At 49.4% G+C, this 21,556-nt stretch overlaps 1 protein-coding gene across 1 annotated transcript in view; it reads right to left on the reverse strand.

Annotated features, from left to right (window-relative positions):
* Positions 1–12,531, reverse strand: part of DDHD1 (DDHD domain containing 1) — a 40,569-nt gene extending 28,038 nt beyond the window's left edge. The window contains exons 1-2 of the mRNA XM_066624409.1: positions 11,664–12,531; positions 751–924 (exon numbers count right to left, since the gene is read on the reverse strand). Of these exons, the coding sequence (XP_066480506.1) occupies positions 751–924; positions 11,664–12,531 (1,042 nt within the window). The remainder of the gene's footprint in view (positions 1–750; positions 925–11,663) is intronic.
* Between the last annotated feature and the right edge of the window lie 9,025 nt (positions 12,532–21,556).

Genomic DNA, 21,556 nt, shown 5'->3' on the forward strand with positions numbered 1-21,556 from the left:
ATATCATGCTCACTCTGGGGTGTGTATTTAGTAAGTGAAATGGTAGAAAGAATTGCCTGCACTGCTCAGGATATTGTTTTTCCTGTATTTTTCATTTTGAATGCCAAGCCAAAATTATGCAAATAAAGACCACACAAGAAGCAAGCCAACTGTCTATTGTTTCTGATCTTTCTGGATAGAGCTCAAGTCCCTAGGGTGGATCTCAGCTGACATTTGCACAAGCTGAATGGCAGTTCTTCTCATACCAGTGGCAGGGAGAAAAGAGAGATTTCTGCTGACTACCCCTTCCTTGGCAGCCACCCCACACTATTCCCCAGGGAATCCTAACTCTCAAAAATCAGCTTTTCAAGATGCTGGGGTCTTCAGGAGCAAAACATCCCATCCTCTGATTGACATGCCGCTCACAGTCACTGGATCCAAGACATAATCTAGGTTTTAAAAAAACTCACACACCAATTTTTCAGGAGACAAAACTATCATGGCAGGAACATCTTTAAAACACCTCAACCCTTAATCAGGGGCAAAAAAGAGATCATGGAATCTCTGCTTTTTGTTGTTGTTGTTGTTGAAACTACACAGCATTATGATAATGAAAATGTGAGCCAGTTTTCAAAATTACTTCAGAAACAGTAAAAGGAGACTGAAACAAGTAACGGCTAATTATGCTAAATGCACCAACATGCAAACAAAAGGGCAAAAGTACCACAAGGGGAGACACACAGCAAGGCCTTTGGACCAGCAGCCTCTTACCCTCTTTTCCATCTACCGGCTTGGCTACTTCCATGTCAAAGCTCTCTTCCATCTGGTGCCCTTTGAAACAGGAGAGGTGTTCTTGTTCTATCAGGTTACTTTCCTCTTCTTCTAAGGGCTGCCATGTGCCATCAATAAACCACTGTCCACGCATCACAGGAATCTTTTCTGTTTCTAAAATGCAAGAAAAGCAGCAAATTTAGTATGCAACATAGTACTTATTACAATAAGATGCATTGTATTGCTCTGCTAAATCCGACTATCTACCAGTTTGAGCATAGTGCATCCCATCTCCACGCAGGGGACAGAACAAAACTCTCTTTACAGTGCTTGCCAGCTCTGCAGTCCAAAGTATTTGGGCCAATTATACATTAGGGCAGGGGTGTCAAACATAAGGCCCGGGGGCCAGATGCGGTCCATGGAAGCTTTTTATACGGCCCTCAAGCTTTCAGCTGCTGAGTAGCGCTAAGGTGTTACTGTTGAAAGGGCAGCCCACATGAAAATTGAGCTTTCCCATATCTTGGAATATGATGAAGATTTGTATGTTTTCTCTTTTGTTATTTGCAGCTAATGAGTTCCTAAGTGAGAAAAAAGTGTTTATTTTTGGTTATGTCCTGTTTAAAACATCACTTCTTGCCTAATGACATCACTTCCGACGCTCAGCAGGCATCATAAATGCTATGTGACCCTCTGTATGAAATGAGTTTGACATCGCTGCATTAGGGTTATGGAGATGCAACAGCTTGCTGGAGTTCTCACTTGTATATGAAAGCATCAAAATCCATTCAAGAATAAAACCATTAATGCAGAACAGAGTAACTATACACAGTAATTTAAAAAGCGATAATTAAGGAAACCATATTTCCTCAAAAGCCAAGTGAAATAGATGTGTTTCTAAACCCTGCTGGAAACCATAGACAGGGTGCTGTCTTCAGTATTTCTGCAAATTAGTTCTATATACATGGTGCCACAACACAAAAGGCCTTGCATCTTATCACCATTCCTTGGCTTCAGATGGTGACAGTACTCTAAGCAGGGCCCTATCTGACCATTGTACAGAAAAAGTGGGATTGTGTGGGAGAAGTTTAGTTTCTATTTTTTAAAATTTATAGTTTCAACCAAATGCAAAACACACTTTCTTTTTTAAAAACGGGGTCTAAGTTTGGAATTCACAGTCACAACATAGAAATTCATCTACTGAGCTAAATACCAAGAGTTACTTTCCCCACTAATAATTTTTACCCTTTTTTCCTAGTTTGACTGAAAGTTAATACCTAATTAAAGGAGATGTCCACCATTCTGCATGCTAGTCTGGAAAGATATTTCAGAATTCTCTCATTCTAGCTATTCTTCATCTCCTCCCATTCGCTTTTTTCCACTTTAAAAAGACCAAGGCATAAGAACATTTTATGCATCCATCTCCAGTAACAGAAGCAGTTTTTGGCCTTTTGGGTTTGTGATAACTTTTTCAAAACCCTAGATGCTTTACTAATCCACAATTTTTCACAATATAGGACATACAGTTACCTTCTAGGAAAACTATTTTTCCTTACCCAAACATACAATTTCAACAGAGCAAAGAGCACATGCACAAGCAAACCAGGGAGTTGAACAGAGATGTGACAAAGGACAAGAGTCCAAACATAATGGCGTTGGTAGAAGTAGAATCCTTATGGCTAATCTTCAGGATTAGTCCTTGTAACAGTCAGCACAGAGTTTCTCTAAAAATAATGGGACCTAAGTAGCAACAGCAGATTGTACCCTAAGACAGAATGCCCTTGCAGAGGGAGGCACAACAAGCCTGACAGACAAGCAACAGGTGAGTGAGGAGGGCATTTTGCCACCTGCAACAGCAGTCTAATGAGGCTTCCTGAGAATATGAGACAGTGGTAGGAAGGCAAGATTTTGCAACAGGATAGGGAAAGTTTCAAGAAAGCACAATCACAGATACCATTCCAGGGAATACTGAGGGCAAAGGACCTTCCTTCCCCAGCCAGCTGTGATTTTATTCCAGATGCCCCAGGTAGCTGTAAGCAAGTCACTGTCACTTTAATATTACAGTTGACTGAAAAGCAGTTTACTTTTAAACCTTTTCAAGGCTCTGCATGTACTTTACACAGCCTCTTTCAATGCTGGTGCCCAGAATCTCCATCAGAAATCCCTTGGTGAACAGCCTATGTGGCTATAGGAAACATCTGCCACGCTGGTTTAATGAGATGGCAGATTTGCTTCCAAAATGGAAGCAAACACAGCACTCTCTACTTGCTTTATGTTCACTGCCTCCCATTCCCCACCTTTCCCATACCCCTGCCTCCTCAGATAGGGATTGCTTTCTCCCCTCTCCCATACCCTACAGTTTCACTTTCCCACCCTGCAGCTGGATGGTTCCTGACTCAGGAACTCAAAGCATCCACACCCAGTTGCCAGAATACTCCCAAGAAGCTCCACTACTCCTTCCAGAGCACCAAAGTAAGCTGCATTCTGCATCTAGAACCTGTGCACATTTTCACACACCCGCTCAGTTTGGCTTTATTTATTCTGTTTAAAAGATCCAGGTTTTGAAAAGGGAATTCTAAAATGAGAATTTATGGGGGGAAGGTACGGAAGTTCTTCTTTGCTGTAATCAGGGTCAAGAACCAGATTCTTTCATGATCATCTGAATAGCAAGTTTTTTTACTAGACATTACATTTCACATACATTCTCAATTATTGCCCAGAAAACAGAAGCATTTCCACTATAAGCAAACAAAGGAAATCAAGCTGCTAAACAAAGCAACTGCTGAACTGGTCAGACCAAACTAGAAACACACACATGGGAATGATGTGGATAGAGAAGCACTATCAAGACAGTACTTGCAAGGAAGTCCCGTACCTTCCACTTTCTCTTGACCAACTGGTCCCAGGTGGTGATGCTGGGGGATGCCTGTTCGACACACTGGCTATTGGTGTGCAGGGGTCTCTTATCCCCCGTGCTGCTTAACATCTCCCAGAGGTTTCATTCACATAGAGCTCCACCTAGGGATTTGGAGTGGGGTGCCATCAGTATGCCAATGACAACTAGCTCTATCTCTCTTTTCCAACAAATAATGGGGAGGAGAATGGGGAAATAATAATGAATTTATGGGGAATTAATGAAATAATGGGGAAATCCTGAAGGCAGTTGAGAACTGGATATGGGCTAAAACAGGGGTGTCAAACATAAGGCCTGGGGGCCAGATGCGGCCCGCAGAAGCTTTTTATCTGGCCCTCAGGCTCTCAGCTGCTGAGCAGTGCTGAGGTGTTACTGCTGAAAGGGCAGTCCACATGAAAATTGGGCTCTCCCATAACTTGAAATATGATCAAGATTTGTGTATTTTCTCTTCTGTCATTTGCAGTTAATGAGTTCCTAAGTAAGAAAAAGTGCTTATTTTTTTGCTAAAACCTGTTTAATGATATCACTTCCTTTCTAATGACATCACTTCCGGCCCTTAGCAGGCAACATGAAGGCCATTCGACCCTCTGTATGAAATGAGTTTGACACCCCTGGGCTAAAAGTTGAAACTAAATCTGGACAAAACTGAGGTCTATAGTGCACTGAACCATTTTGGATGGGATAGCATTCCCTCTGCAGAAGCAGGTGCGCAGCTTGGGAGTCTTCCCCTGTCCTACCTCAAGATATCAGGAACTGAACCAGAGACCTTCTACGTCAAAAACAGGTGCTGTTTCAGTCCCTTCCAAAACAAGGCAAAAAGCAGATAAACAGGCTTGGCTGGGATGGTGTCTTGGGACAATGGCCTCCATGGCATGAAATATGGAGCAAGGAACAAATAGTGACCATAATCGACACACAGTGGTGCCCAACTCTTCAGACTGAATGGGGAATCTGAAGGCAGACAGGTGACCAACTTTGTGGCAGTAAGGTGCACATTGTTGCAAGGAGGCTTCAGCAGGTTCTAGAGTTCTGGAGAAAATGCAGGAGAATCCAGTGTGAAGCAACAGTTCTATACATAGGTGGTTCCACACACACACACAAACCCATATCAGTGAATCCAGTATCCACAGATTGGGGAGGCCAGGGTCCATTATCATTGTTTTCTTTTAGTCACAAGGGTAGCATGGGTGTTTATTGCTTAACAAAGGAAAATCCTTGCTTAACTGAAGGCTGCAACATGCACCTGCAAGCTACAGGGAGGAAACTACTGCTGTGCTATCCAGCCCTCTTTTCCTCCTTTCAGGCCAGCTGCAGAAAGAAATGGGGCAGCAACAACAAAGCAACAGCTATGCAGTCCATTTTAAAGGGAAAAAAAGAAACACACAAGACAAAGTAGAGGCAGTACCACAGGAGGAGAGATGAGGTGGATGAGTGAAAAACTAAGGGGGCTTGTTGAAGATTGGGGCCTCAGTCAAAGCAACTCCAAAGCCAATGTTGATGGGATTTACTTGATCTAGAACACTCAGCCCTGGCTACCATTTACCCTTGTGTAGACTTGACAGCCCCCCTCAGGCACCTCTTCTCTAGGCTGAAGAGGCCCAAACGCCGTAGCCTTTCCTCATAAGGAAGGTGCCCCAGCCCAGTAATCATCTTAGTCGCTCTCTTTTGCACCTTTTCCATTTCCACTATGTCTTTTTTGAGATGCAGCGACCAGAACTGGACACAATACTCCAGGTGTGGCCTTACCATCGATTTGTACAACGGCATTATAATACTAGCCGTTTTGTTCTCAATACCCTTCCTAATGATCCCAAGCATAGAATTGGCCTTCTTCACTGCCGCCGCACATTGGGTCGACACTTTCATCGACCTGTCCACCACCACCCCAAGATCTCTCTCCTGATCTGTCACAGACAGCTCAGAACCCACCAGCCTATATCTAAAGTTTTGATTTTTTGCCCCAATGTGCATGACTTTACACTTACTGACATTGAAGAGCAGGTCCCAGACAGCACTTGGATGCCAGGTCTCTTTAGCTGAGATGGAGGTTTCCTTCCCCATTCAGCTGCTGATGGGGGGGGGGGGGGGAAGGAAAGCAGAGAACAGGAAGTGGTGCTTGAGCACTAACCACTATATCCTACTCCCCTCAGTCAACCTGACTACTCTCAGTACTTTCCATGACAAATCCTGCATCAGAGAAAGAAACTCCCAGATGAGGGAAGCCTTTGCAAGGGAAGTACTGCCTAGTGGGCAGTGCGCATGCACCACTTCCTGCTTTCCTTTGGGAAGGGGCCCAGAAGAAACTGTGTACCTCCTGCTAAAATTCTTCTCATAGGCCCTGCATAGGATCATAGAAGCATAAGAAACATAAGAATAGCCCCACTGGATCAGGCCATAGGCCCATCTAGTCCAGCTTCCTGTATCTCACAGCGGACCACCAAATGCCCCAGGGAGCACACCAGATAACAAGAGACCTGCATCTTGGTGCCCTCCCTTGCATCTGACATAGCCCATTTCTAAAATCAGGAAAAGCATAAAAAGCATAGGATCCGGTGGGACTGGTCCCACTCCTTCCGGGCCCGATCCTCTCCTTCCCCCACCCTGTTCCACCCACTCCCTGCCTTCCCACTCCCTGAAAAGTCTTACCTCTGGCCTGCACTGCAGGTTACCTATGAGGCCACATGGCCCTGGTGGACCAGGCTCTCCCTGCAGGATCTTGCACCCACAATCTTTTCCACCAAAAAGTAGTATCAAGCAGGCCCTAGGTCCAACACAGACGAAAATTGCCCCTCTGAAGTCTGCAACAGGCGAGGTCATCCAGGATCGGGCGCAGCAGATGGAACGCTGGGTGCAGCACTACTCTGAGCTATATTCCAGAGAAAATGTAGTCACCGAAGAAGCGCTGAACAACATTGAGTGCCTGCCTGTGCTGGAGGAGCTTGACAGTGAACCAACCCTAGAAGAACTTCACGTGGCCCTGGACTCCCTTGCCTTTGGCAAGGCACCTGGAAAAGACAGCATCCCTGCTGAAGTCCTAAAGTGCTGCAAAGAGATCATCATCACTGAGCTGCATGAAATCCTTTGTCTCTGCTGGAAAGAAGGTGGAGTACCTCAAGACATGAGGGATGCAAACATCATCACGCTGTACAAGAACAAAGGCGACAGGGGTGACTGCAACAACTACCGTGGCATCTCTCTCCTTAGCGTTGTAGGAAAGTTGTTTGCCCGAGTTGCACTAAAGAGGCTCCAGGTACTTGCAGAGAGCGTTTATCCAGAATCACAGTGTGGATTCCGAGCCAACAGGTCCACCACTGATATGGTATTCTCCCTTAGACAACTGCAGGAGAAATGCAGGGAACAACGACAGCCACTCTTTATAGCCTTCATAGATCTCACAAAGGCTTTCGACCTGGTCAGCAGGGATGGCCTCTTCAAGATTCTCCCCAAGATTGGATGTCCACCCAGGCTCCTCAGCATCATCAGATCCTTCCACAAGGACATGAAGGGCACTGTTGTCTTTGATGGCTCCACATCACACCCCTTTGACATCCGAAGCGGCGTGAAGCAGGGCTGTGTTCTTGCACCAACCTTGTTTGGGATCTTCTTCGCTGTCCTGCTGAAGCAGGCCTTTGGAACTACAACAGAAGGCATCTATCTCCGGTCCAGATCTCCGGACTAGATGGAAAGCTCTTCAACCTCTCCAGACTGAGAGCAAAGTCCAAAGTCCAGCTGAAATGTCTACGTGACTTCCTCTTTGCCGACGATGCAGCTGTCACTACCCACTCTGCCAAAGATCTCCAGCAGCTCATGGATCGTTTTAGAGCAAGGCCTGCCAAGATTTTGGACTGACAATCAGCCTGAAGAAAACACAGGTCATGGTTCAGGATGTGGACTCACCTCCCTGCATTACAATCTCTGCGCATGAACTGGAGGTTGTCCATGACTTTGTGTACCTTGGCTCAACGATCTCCGACACTCTTTCTCTCGATACCGAGCTAAACAAACGCATCGGTAAAGCAGCTACCACGTTTTCCAGACTCACAAAGAGAGTCTGGTCCGACAAGAAGCTGACGGAACATACCAAGATCCAGGTCTACAGAGCTTGCGTCCTGAGTACACTTCTGTACTGCAGCGAGTCATGGACTCTTCACTCACAACAGGAGAGGAAACTGAATGCTTTCCACATGCGCTGCCTCCGACGTGTTCTCGGCATCACCTGGCAGGACAAAGTTCCAAACAACACAGTCCTGGAACGTGCTGGAATCCCTAGCATGTATGCACTACTGAAACAGAGACACCTGCGTTGGCTCGGTCATGTTGTGAGAATGGATGATGGCCAGATCCCAAAGGATCTCCTCTATGGAGAACTCGTGCAAGGAAAGTGCCCTACAGGTAGACCACAGCTGCGATACAAGGACATCTGCAAGAGGGATCTGAAGGCCTTAGGAGTGGACCTCAACAAGTGGGAAACCCTGGCCTCTGAGCGGCCCGCTTGGAGGCAGACTGTGCAACATGGCCTTTCCCAGTTTGAAGAGACACTTGGCCAACAGTCTGAGGCTAAGAGGCAAAGAAGGAAGGCCCATAGCCAGGGAGACAGGCCAGGGACAGACTGCACTTGCTCCCAGTGTGGAAGGGATTGTCACTCCCGAATCAGCCTTTTCAGCCACACTAGACGCTGTTCCAGAACCACCTTTCAGAGCGCGATACCATAGTCTTTCGAGACTGAAGGCTGCCAACTAGACTTGACAGCCAAAACACAACAGTGGCAAGCAGCATTGTGGTGACATGCATTCTGGGTGCTGACCCACCTTTTGAAGGCCTCTGAAGTTAGAACCACCACTGAATTAAAAGGTGAGGAGGGCAGACTGGCCACCCTAAAGCTCCTGCTCCCCCAAAGAACTAGCACAAAAAGGAGATTTTCATTCTAGCCCAGTCATTTTCAACCTTTTTCATCTTGTGGCACACTGACAAGGTACTAAAATTGTCAAGGCGCGCCATCAGTCTTTTGACAATTGACAAGGCACACATCCCCTAATAGCCCTACTAATGATGACCTTCCCCACACTCTTGCCACACACCTGCAGACCATTCGTGGCACAGCAGTGTGCCATGGGACAGTGGTTGAAAAAAGTTGCTTTAGCCAATATTCTACATGGCCACTGTCAATCCTTTTTACAGTCTTATATCACCGGAACTGTATAGATTTGTAGTTTCAATTTTCTTAGGGAAGAACAGGCACAACTGTGGAAGAACACTCAGGCGAAACCACCACACAATCCAAGACAGGACATGTTCAAGGGAGGCACAAAATAAAAGCAGACAAGTGTGCACCTCTCCCCCCCCCCCCCAAATGAAAGGAATTATGGACAAGGAATAGTGGGGGGAGCACCTGAAGGAATGCAAGCCACTATAGGACTACAGTGAGGTTACAACACAGATTAAGCAGGTGGCAAAGACGTGAGCACATACCACACAATGATACCTAGTTGCTCTCTTGTCAGAGAAGCAGGAAGAATACTTGTTTCAGTTAGAACAAGGACAAGAAGGGAAACAGTGAAAAATGGGAAGTATCATGAAAGGCCTAAAATACTCAGTTTCAGCTTCATCACCACTCTTGCTGGGAGAAGGGTTCTAACTGTGAGCAAGCATGTTTTGGGAAGGAGAAGACAAGATCTTGGGGACTGCCGTGCTGCAGACGAACCAGTGCACAGCCTCTCAACAGGATACTCTATATTAGAAGATGACAAATGTAAAATACAATCAAAGATGCAGATGGCTGAAGCAAAAGTAAAGAGGCAGACTACAACCTTGTCAGATACACTTTGCAGCGTGGGGTGGGGAGTAAAAGGAAGTACCCAAATATGGTGAAAGTGTGTGTATGTTGGGGGACAGTGCTCAGAATGTCAAGGGACTCAGATCCATCAACTTCCTTTTCAAGATGCCCCACTCTGGGCTACCAAGGGGGGAAAGCTTGTGAATTTCGTTAACGGACTTTGACCTGTGTCCCCACTCCAATAAAATTGATTGGTGAGAGAATCTGAACAGACAAAAGGAAATATTTATTTACCCAGTGTGTAACTGATCTATAGAACTCCTTGGCACAGGATACTGTGTGACAGCAACTGTCCTGGAAGTCTATAAAAGGAGACTACAGATTTATGGAAAAAAGGTTCAACACAGCTTACAAGTCATTAGGATTACATGCAGCCTCTGGATTTTAGCGGTAGCCTATCTTGAACGCCAGAAACGAGAGAGTGGCAACAGGATAGGCGTATCTTGCTGTCTTGAGTGTTCCCTGAAGCATCTCCTGGGTCACTATGAGATACAAAAAGCTGGACTTGATAGGCCCTTGGCCTGATCCAGTGGAGCTCTCCTTATTTCGTAATTCAATCACTGAATTGAAAGAAATAGCTGGAAGGTTAAACAAGTGCATGGTGATGCAAAACCTTTAAGGCAGTGATTTTCAACCTTATTTATCTCATGGTACATTGACAAGATGCCAAAACTGTGAAGGCACACCACTGGTTTTTTGACAACTGATAAGGTACATTGCACTGCAGGTGGGGGGCTCACACATGCCCAATGTGCGTGAGCTCCTATAAATAAATGACTGCTCCAACTTCCATGGCACACCTGTAGATCATTTATGCACAGCAATGTGCTGCGGCACACTGGTTGAAAATTACTATTCTAAGGAGCAGGCACTGAAAAAAGGAGAGGAATAGAATTGATAGAGGCGACTTGAGTGTTCCCTTCTGGAGTGGAAAGGCGGGATATAAAATTAATTAATTAATGGGTGTGTACCAGCCTCTGCCCCACTCTTAGGCTGTACAGTACCTTCAGTTTCTTATTCGGAAGCCTGCAAATGCCACCCTGGCCCTTTTTGCAAGAACTGCAGCTCTGACACTCACCAGAGAACAAGCCCCACTGAACCTGTGGCACTTGTCCTCCTAGGCAGGTTGACTTCAGGGACATGTGGTGGGTGGAGAGGCAGGTGAGGCAGAGCCTCCCCAACAGAGTACTTCAAAAAGCACCACCATGTGAGGCACTCAAGCACACAATCTACAAGCAAGTGTGCCTGAGCGCCTCACATGGTGGCAGCAGTGCTTTTCGAAGGACTTCCCTGGGGAGGCTCTAACTCATCTACCACCCCACCCCGTGCTTCATGGGTGGCAGCACTTTTCAAAGGACTCCACTGGGGAGGCTCTGCCTCACCTGCCTCCCCAACCACCACATAAGAACATAAGAACAGCCCCACTGGATCATGTCCCCCCTGAGGCGCCTCTTTTCTAGGCTGAAGAGGCCAAAACGCCATAGCCTTTCCTCTTTAGGAAGATGCCCCAGCCCAGTAATCATTTTAGTCACTCTCTTTTGCACCTTTTCCATTTCCACTATGTCTTTGTTGAGATGAAGCGACCAGAACTGGACACAATACTCCAGGTGTGGCCTTACCATCGATTTGTACAACGGCATTATAATATTAGCTGTTTTGTTCTCAATACCTTTTCTAATGATCCTAATGATCCCAAGCATAGAATTGGCCTTCTTCACTGCTGGACACTTTCATTGTCCTGTCCACCACCACCCCAAGATCTCTCTCCTGATCTGTCACAGACAGCTCAGAACCCATCAGCCTATAGGTCCCTACATGTCCCTGGTGGACTCATGTGTCCCTCCTTGTGGGGTTGCTGGGAAAGCCAGACCTAACTGCAGTGTGGTCCAGGCCCCAAAGCCCAATTCTATCCCAGCTTTCCTGGGAGTAAGCCCATTGGTTCTAATGGGCCTGACTTCAGAGGAGACACACATGGCTTGGGTGGCCCTACAGCCCCATCCTAGGCATGTCTACACAAAAGGCAGGCCCATTATAGTCAACGGGACTTACACCCAGGTAAGGGCGGACAGGACTGCAGCCTGTGTCCCAGTCCTGGGCATGTCTACCCAGAAGTGAGCCACCACAGTGACTGGAGCTTCCAGCCTGCTCCAGGACAGGGCGGACACTTACGGTTCCAGTAGACGGGGTAGCACTCGCAGTTGGCCACGTCCACCTCGTAGAGGCCGCTGCGCACGCAGACCGGCTCCGGCGGCAGGGCGAGGCTGCGCCTGTCGGGGCTTTCGCCGGGGTCGCCCAGGGCCCGGTAGGCGCGCTCGATGCGCAGCGAGTCGTAGCCGATGAAGGGCTTCCAGGTCTTGCGGTCCTCGCGGTAGAACCAGCGCACCTCCTCCGGGCCCAGCTCGCACACCACATCGTAGCAGCGCGGGGAGGCGGCGGTGCCGGAGGAGGAGCGGCTGCCCGGCCCCCGGGCCCGCCTGCGGGGCTCCGGCGCGAGGCCGGCAGGCGCCACCGAGAAGCTGCTGCCGGCGCTCTCGCTGCTGCGCAGGGCCTCGCCCTCGGGGCCGCTGCCGCCCTCCTCGTCGTCGCCGTCTACGTCGCCGTCCTCGGTGGGCTCGTCGTCCTCGTCCTCGTCGTCGGCGCCGTCCTCACCGTCGGCCTCGTCCGCGGGAGGCGCCGCCCCGCCGGGGTCGGGCAGCGGCAACGGCAGCGGGCGGCCGTGGCGGCGCAGGCGGCGGCGCCGGGGCAGCGGCGGGGAGGCGCGGCGGGGAGGCGCGTGGTGGCGGGGCACCGGCGGCACCCCGGGGCGGCGCGACGGCGGCGGGCGCGCGGGGGCGGCGGGCGGCCCCTCGCAGGGCTGCGGCGCGGCCTCCTCGGAGCCCGAGGACGACGACGACAGCTTCGCCGCCTCCTCGCCCCCCTCGGCCGCCGCGCCCCTCAGGGGGCCGTGCCGGAGCGGCGGCGGTGGCGGCGCCCGCCTGCGCGGGCTGAGGGAGGGCGCGGGCGCCGCCGCCGCGGGAGGGCCCTCGGCGCTCTCCATGCCCGGGACCGGCTGAGGCGGCGCGCACGTCCGGCGGGGGCGCGAGGGCGGCCGCTCGCCTCTCGCGCCGGGCCCGCCTCACGCGCAGCCGCCGACTGGTACGAGCCGGCACTCGCGCGCGCGCACTGGGAGGGCGGAGGCCCCGCCCCTCCAACTGGCATTGAGCGCGAGCGTAGGGGGCGAGACCATGCGGTGGCCCCGCCCCCTCCAACCGGCGCGGAACGCGCGTGTAGGGGGCGGAGACACTCGTGGCCCCGCCCTCTGCAACTGGCGTGGAGCGCGTATAGCGGCTCCAACCGGCTGGAGAAGAGGTGACATGCATGGCTAGTTTCCTGCCGGGAAGTAGCGAAGCCAGAAGGGGAGTCCGTAGTGCAGCCACACTTACCTGGGAGTAAGCTCATTGGCTGCAATGGGGCTTACTTCTGAGGAGGCAGCTGAGGACGGCCCCTGAGTCTTGCAGGCGGCTTAGCGGGGAGGCTGCTTGTACCCTGTGATAAGGCGCCCTGCAGAGCTCGGGGCCAGCGCCATGCTGGTCTACTCAGAAGTAAGTCCCATTATAGTCAATGGGACTTACTCCCAGGAAAGTGTGGAGAGGGCGGCAGCCCAGGGCCTGTGCCACGCTGCTGCTGCCCTGGCCGATGGGCAGGGAGAAGGAGGAACCTCTTGCCGGTGGTATAGCTGGAGGGGGGGCGGAGCACTCATCCTGGCAGAGAGGTGGGCGAACGGCCCCTCCCTTCGGAGCCATTCCCATGGGGGGGCAAAACGGAGTCGTACAGGGGAGTGAGAAAACCTCGCCCACCTCCGTGCCAGGCTGCCTGCTTCGCCCCCCTCCAGCTATGCCACCGCCTCTTGCCCTCTGTGGTGAGGCCCTCTACAGAACCTAGGGCCCAATCCCATCCAACTTTCCATGCTGGCGCAGCCGCAATGCAGCCCAGAACAAGGGAACAAGTGTTCCCTACATTGAGGAGGCCTCTGTGACTGCTGTCCCACTGCAGGATGCAGTGCATGCCCTGCTGGCATGGCTGCGTCAGTGCTGGAAAGTTGGGGAGGATCGGGCCCTTAGCACTTTGCACCCCCTCCAGCTACGCTGCTGCGTCAGCCTAGGAAGGAGGTGAGAGGAAGTGCTGTTGAAGTCAGCAGGAATCATCCAGCAGAACAGGATCAGCCTGCAAGCCTGCTCCAGAGATGACTGCAGCCCTTTTCTTCCTGTAGTCCAAGCCCCACTAACTTCAGCTGGCTCTTCCTTGCACTGACTCTGTTGAGTATGCAGAAGCACCACTGCTCTAGAGATCCAAGGTCAGGCAGTTACTCCTGGTAAATAATGAGGCCCAGACAGGGCAGTGCACCACCACCAGATGTCCTTTTACTGAAGTATGTACAGAGTGTACAGTGCTGAGGCAGCACAGCAAAGCAAAAGAGGAAAGACAGAACATGCCACAATCACCACCTTGGCTTCCTACAGACACTCCACATAACATCTCCCACACAGCAGCATGTACAGGCTCCAATATATACTGGCACTGGCCAATGGGAAGCAGGGTATGATCTGGTGACAGTATGACTCAGTCTTGTGACATGGTATTGCAGGCTATTGCATCATCCATGCTGTGCCCTGTTGCATTAGCCAATCCCATGATGCAACAGGACTGCACTATGCACTCAGGCCAACTGCAAGGTTCAGTTGATACGGATCAGACAGTGAACTACCTTGTTGAATTCCTCAACACATGAACTGCCCCCCCCCCACAAACCAGCCCACCACCTAACTTTAAAGGTTGGTGCACCAATAATGTTGGTGCACTACATAATTTGAATCCACTGACATTTTGCAGTGGTTGTATTGGCAGCCTTCAGTCTCGAAAGACTCTGGTATCGCGCTCTGAATGGTGGTTCTGGCACAGCGTCTAGTGTGGCTGAAAAGGCCAATCCGGGAGTGACAATCCCTTCCACACTGGGAGCAAGTGCAGTCTGTCCCTGGTCTGTCTCCCTGGCTATGGGCCTTCCTTCTTTGCCTCTTTGCCTCAGACTGTTGGCCAAGTGTCTCTTCAAACTGGGAAAGGCCATGCTGCACAGCCTGCCTCCAAGCAAGCCGCTCAGAGGCCAGGGTTTCCCACTTGCTGAGGTCCATTCCTAAGGCCTTCAGATCCCTCTTGCAGATGTCCTTGTATCGCAGCTGTGGTCTACTTGTAGGGCACTTTCCTTGCACGAGTTCTCCATAGAGGAGATCCTTTGGGATCTGCCCATCATCCATTCTCACGACATGACCGAGCCAACGCAGGCGTCTCTGTTTCAGTAGTGCGTACATGCTAGGGATTCCAGCTCGTTCCAGGACTGTGTTGTTTGGAACTTTGTCCTGCCAGGTGATGCCGAGAATGCGTTGGAGGCAGGGCATGTGGAAAGCATTCAGTTTCCTCTCCTGTTGTGAGCGAAGAGTCCATGACTCGCTGCAGTACAGAAGTGTACTCAGGACGAAAGCTCTGTAGACCTGGATCTTGGTATGTTCCGTCAGCTTCTTGTTGGACCAGTGGTACCTTGCATTGGTACGAGAACCTTGCAGTGGTACAAGGTTTCAAATCAAGGTTCTCACAGGCAACGTCACCGAGGGCCTGATCCTATCCAACTTTCCAGCACTGGTGTAGCCACAATGCAACCCCGATATAAGGGAACAAATGTTCCCATACCTTGAGGATGCCCCTGTGACTGCCTCCCCACTGCAGGGTAGAACACACACTCCATTGGCACAGCTGCACTGGCACTGGAAAACTGGATTTGGTCCTGAAGCTACAGCTTTTAAAGGATGTACAGAAGGTGAAGCTGTATTTATTCCAGAATCACCCCATCAGATCACCCTTTCGAATTTAAAAGGTTGTAATTCTTGCTCTGTGTATACTTTGCGATTTTCAGTATGTTCCAGGGACAATCCTTAAAACAAGCTGGCATCAACTTAAGGCAAAATCACTTCTCTCATGAGAAATTTGGTGTCGATCCCATATTTTAGAGCTGTGTTTCTCAAACTGTGTGTTGGAACCATTTTCAGGTGGGTCCCCATTCATTTCAGTTTTTTATTTTTAATATATTGATGCTGCCAGGGATATGTGACTGCATCTGGGGAAATGTGACAGATCTGTACTTTAAACAGGCTACTCTGTATATACTTTTAACAGTGTTAATAAATGACATCTGCAGCATTCCCACTACCCTGTGGGTATCATAATTCTCTCTCTCTCTCTCTCTCTCTCTCGTTAAACATTTATATTTGTCACTTTGCTAATCTTACATAAGAAACTGGGTATGAATTTGCTAAACAGACATTCAGGATTTCCCTTTCTTTGCAGCCATAATTGTTTCAGTGGGACCCCAATTCTTGCCCAACTGTTTGGTCAAAAGGTGAGGCTGGGTCTCACTCTCTCACCCAGGCTGGACTGCTGCAACTCCTCTCCGGTGCAGCCCCACCACTGACCAGCATGGGGGCTTTGGCCTGCTCTGTCTCCAGCCTGGGCCGGTTCACCCCTCCTTAGACAACCTGGTGGCCCCTGACTCCCCAGAGGCCCCCATATTGATGCCGGCCTTGGCATGGACACCAGATCAGCAGAGCCCACAGCAGCCTCGAACTCCTGAGCTCCAGCAATCCACCAGCCTCAGCCTCCCTGGAAGCTGGGATGACAGGCAGGCGCCACCCTGCCCAGCTACTGCTGCTGCTGCATTGTTTCCAGGCATCCAGATTGAGCTTCATTGTGTCCTTGAACCAGAGGATGGCAGCAGAGAGCAGAAGGCTAACCTGGTTCTGCGATGTAACTACGAACCTGACATTACAATTTAGTAGGTGAAGTTTGTGCCTCAGTCAGCAGGTGAAAGCTGATACTCTGCTCTTGGTGCCACTCTGGAAAGCAGGGGAGAGTGGAATGCATAGTGATGAACTTTTAAAACAGGACCTGCCTGGACATTTGGGAAGCCACTCTGCCCAAGGCAAGTGGGGGGGGGGGGGGAGCTGGCTCCAGTGTTTCCATAATGTGGGAAACTTCTGATATACTCAGAGACTAGGGATGCACCAGAGGCCACTATTCTGAACTAAAAGTATGTTTTTCAACACTTTTAACTTCCTGGAAGCTCTTGTGCAGGTTCACAGGCCTAAAAAAGGTGGCATCTGTCTGCAAGCAGCTTTTGCCCTTTCTCTGTTTGAAACTCCATTACTGCTGAGTGCATGACTTTGTAGATTCAGAAAATTCTCAACTGTCTGGAATCTGTTGGAATCTGGAATCAACTGTTGTTATCAGGTGTGCTCCCTGGGGCATTTGGTGGGCCGCTGTGAGATACAGGAAGCTGGACTAGATGGGCCTATGGCCTGATCCAGTGGGGCTGTTCTTATGTTTTATGTTCTTAATAGGTATTCCTCCTCCAGGATTGGCAGGCATCTGCCATTGAGCAGCCAAACCTGTCTAACCAGGTAAAGGGGTGGGATGGAGAGGGCAGGTGGGATCTACACTTCCAAATAGGTAACTTGATGATCCAATCAAACCAAAGCTTTTTAAACCCAAGCATGAAGAAAACTAAGGCTGCATTCCTATTCACACTTACTGGGGAGTAAGCCTCATTGACTATAATGGGACTTACTTCTGAACAGACATGCCTCGAATTGGGCTCACAGTGTGTTCTGCTATGGAGGCCTAATGCATCTACAGAGATGTGCACCCACTTCCCTGTAGTGTAGGGCTCCTTGATTCTTGGACAAATGTAAGTCACTAGGATAAAGACTGTATTTTCTAGCAAGTTGCATTCAGGGCATTTATTTTGCTTTGTCTGCTGTTTTTTCCTCCAAGTCTGCCTGCCTCCAAGCCTTTCCTTGGTTAAATGTAGCAATGCATTAAAGGGGGGGGGGGAGAGTCCTGTGGGCTGTGTTCTGGAGTAGCATCCCAAGAATTCTGAGAATGCTATTCCATCTGTTGATGCCATGGCCATTTGATCAAACATTTTCTTTGTGCTCATCCAGGCAATCCATCAGCCAGCTTGAACTTTTACTACCCACTCACCTCCATTTTGTTCAATTCCTTTTTCTTTTGAATTTTTAATAAACTACAGTTACAGTTACATTTTGACTCTTTACCAGCCTAGTCCGTGTTCACAGGTAGGATTGTCAGGTCTCTTTGCCATGCAGACACTACAGGTGGTTTGATTTCTAATAAGAACACCTGGGGTTCAGTGGTCCCTGGGAAGGGTTCATTTTCCCAGCTGGCGCCCTCTGCTCTCTAATCTGCTGTGGCACTATAGTAGCCACTACAGTGGTTGTGATTTCAATAAGAACTCCCTAGGACTCTGGGGTCTCCTGTGAAGGGTAGTTTTCCCCAGATGGCCTGATCTCTGTTTTGTGGTCTCTATTACCTGTTACCAGGTCTGCCTGGTGTCTGCTCACTGCCTTGGTCTGCTGTCTCCCCTTTGTATCTTCACTGGAGTTGCTTTGCCCTGCCCAGTAGTGCTGTGGTGCTCAGCAGCTCACTTACAGCCCAATCCTAGGCAGTCAACTCAGAAGTAAGTCTCATTATAGTCAGTGGGCTTCCACCCAGGTAAGTGTGAATAGGATTGCAGCCTCAGGTGAGAAAGGTGCTTGGCACTCTCCAAGGAAGTCCACAGAAAGGACCATTTGGCAACAAAGGGTATAACTTGCAAAGGCATTTCTGTTGTCCAGCTGGGAATTTCTCCTTTTCCCTTTCCTCCTATTTTACAAGTCATATTACCTGGACTTCATTTCAGCAGAGACAGATAGGTGATATAATTATCATGTTTGTATTTTAAGTAAGTGTGTAAGTGCACACATGTTGTCTCTCTCTCTCCCCCTCCCCCCATACATGTGGACTCTTCTTATCCACGGATTTGGGATCTTGCAGATTTGACTCAACGCAGTCCCCACACCTGGAGGTCCTTTCCTTGCATCCGAGAACACCTCCAGACAGAACTGGAAAGTACTTCCGGTTGTGTTCGGCAGTCCTATGTGGGGCCCCGAATTTCCGGATATCCTCGGATTTTGATAGTGTCCAGGATAATGAGGGCAGACCTATACCGACCAACGACTGTGAAGTGTGAATGTATTTGTATTGTGAGAATAGCATGTTAGTATGCAGGTTTTTGCTGCCATCTTGTGGACCAGTCACAAATCATCGAAACAGACTTTAAACACAGGTACCAGCTAGCAAGCCAGGCAGGGTCACTCAGGCTGCAGTGTTTGGGGAAGGTAAGTTTAGAAAAAAGGTGGCTAAAGGGAAACATGGCTAAGTTTTTTTAATTATAGGTGGGGCTTCAGTATCCACAGGGAATCTATTCTTGGACCCACCGTGGATGCCAAAATTCACTGATAACCAAATCTGTGATCGGACCCTTAAGCCCACCAAAGGGAATCAGAGCTGTGCTTCAGTCACCTCCGGAGGGCTTTCTAAAGCCTGCAGAGGCACCATGTGTCTGCCCGCTGCCTCTGCAGGTTTCAGAATCGCTGTTTCAAGCCAAAAAACGCAGCTTCTGGTTTCCTGAGAGACACCAGCAATGACGTTTTAATGTCATATAAGGCATTCTGAGGCCTGGAGAGCACATGGAGGGCTTCCTGGGCCTCAGAATGCCTACAGTGGCTTAAAAAAATCAGTTCAGGTTTCCCTTGGGAAACCATCCCATTCCCTTGGGAATCATCCAATCAAAGTGATTGGCAAAATAGAATGGACAAAAAAGTATTTCTTCACACAGTACATAATTACTATTTGGAATTTCCTGCCACAAGATTGGAAATGGTCACTGTCTCAGACGACTTTAAAAAGGGTTAAGAGAAATCCACGGAGAATTGATCTATCGCTGTCCTAGTCATGATGGCCACAGCTGGCCAAAAACTCCTGCTGTTTGCGGTAGTGTGTCAGATACTATCCCCTGTCCTGATGATGCACCAGTCTCCTAGATTGGAAAAGGAAGACAGGGCAGAGCAGAAAAGAAAGTGTGTAGAAGAGGAGAGTGATAGGCCAGGATGCTCTAGCGCACAACTCTCTTCTAGTGACGGACCTCCCCAGCCTCGTGCCCTGGGACAAAGGTCCAAGATGGTGCACCCCCGCAGGACAATGATGTTCCCTCAAGTACAAATCCGCCACCCCCCACGCCCACCCCCTCACCTGAGGCTCACGGAGCCTTGCATGACCACAGGTGGCATCGGGGAAACTTCCTGAGACTTCCTGGAGGCTTTAAACTGTGCTTCTTTTTTTCCCCGAAAGCACAGTTTCTGACCCTGTCAGGAGTCTCAGAGTGGCTTCCGCAGGGTCCTAAGAACATAAGAATAGCCCCACTGGATCAGGCCATAGGCCCATCTAGTCCAGCTTCCTGTATCTCACAGCGGCCCTGGGCTGCCAGGGATGCCTGTATCTCACAATGGCCACAATGCCCCAGGGAGCACACCTGATAACAAGAGACCTGCATCCTGGTGCCCTCCCTTGCATCTGACATAATCAGATTTCTTTTCCATTTCTAAAATCAGGAGGTTGCACATGAACATCATGGCTTGTAACCCGTAATGGATTTTTCTTCCAGAAATTTGTCCAATCCCCTTTTAAAGGCATCCAGGCCAGATGCCGTCATCACATCCTGTGGCAAGGAGTTCCACAGACCCACCACACGCTGAGTAAAGAAACATTTTCTTTTGTCTGTCCTAACTCTCCCAACACTCAATTTTAGTGGATGTCCCCTGGTTCTGGTGTTATGTGAGAGTGTAAAGAGCATCACTTTATCCTTCCCTTGCATAATTTTGTATGTCTCAATCATGTCCCCCCTCAGGCGCCTGTTTTTAGGCTGAAGATGTCCGTAGCCTTTCCTCATAAGGAAGGTGCCCCAGCCCCGTAATCATCTTAGTCGCTCTTTTGCACCTTTTCCATTTCCACTATGTCTTTTTTGAGATGCGGTGACCAGAACTGGACACAATACTCCAGGTGTGGCCTTACCATCGATTTGTACAATGGCATTATAATATTAGCCGTTTTGTTCTCAATACCTTTCCTAATGATCCCAAGCATAGAATTGGCCTTCTTCACTTCTGCCGCACACTGGGTCGACACTTTCATTGACCTGTCCACCACCACCCCAAGATCTCTCTCCTGATCTGTCACAGACAACTCAGAACCCATCAGCCTATTTGTGAAGTTTTGATTTTTTGCCCCAATGTGCATGACCTTACACTTACATTGAAACGCACCTGCCATTTTGCTGCCCATTCTGCCAGTCTGGAGAGATCCTTCTTGAGCTCCTCACAATCACTTCTGGTCTTCACCACTTGGAAAAGTTTGGTGTCGTCTGCAAACTTTGCAACCTCACTGCTCAACCCTGTCTCCAGGTCATTTATGAAGAGGTTGAAAAGCACCGGTCCCAGGACAGATCCTTGGGGCACACCGCTTTTCACCTTTCTCCATTGTGAAAATTGCCCATTGACACCCACTCTCTGTTTCCTGGCCTTTAACCAGTTCTCAATCCACGAGAAGACCTGCCCTCTAATTCCTTGACTGTGTAGTTTTTTCAGTAGCCTTTGATGAGGGACTGTGTCGAACGCCTTTTGAAAGTCCAGATATATAATGTCCATGGGTTCTCCTGCATCCACATGCCTGTTGACCTTTTCAAAGAATTCTATAAGGTTCATGAGAGACGACACCAGACTTTTCCAAGTGGTGAAGACCAGAAGTGATTGTTAGGAGCTCCAGAAAGATCTGGAGGCCAAATTTAGGCTATTAAATAGGAAGCTGAAAGCTAGGACCTCAAAGGTAGCGTTCTCTGAAGTGCTACCTGTTCCACGCACAGGGCCAGCTAGGCAGGCGGAGATCAGGGGTCTCAATGTGTGGATGAGACGGTGGTGTAGGGAAGAGGGGTTTAGATTTGTTAGGCACTGGGGAACGTTTTGGGACAAGCAGGGCCTGTACAAGAGGAACAGGCTTCACTTGAATGAGAATGGATCCAGACTGCTGGCACATAACATTAAAAAGGAGGCAGAACAGCTTTTAAATTGATCCCTGGGGGAAGGCCG

The sequence above is a fragment of the Tiliqua scincoides genome, chromosome 1, assembly GCF_035046505.1.
Source record: "Tiliqua scincoides isolate rTilSci1 chromosome 1, rTilSci1.hap2, whole genome shotgun sequence".
NCBI classification, from domain to species: domain Eukaryota; kingdom Metazoa; phylum Chordata; class Lepidosauria; order Squamata; family Scincidae; genus Tiliqua; species Tiliqua scincoides.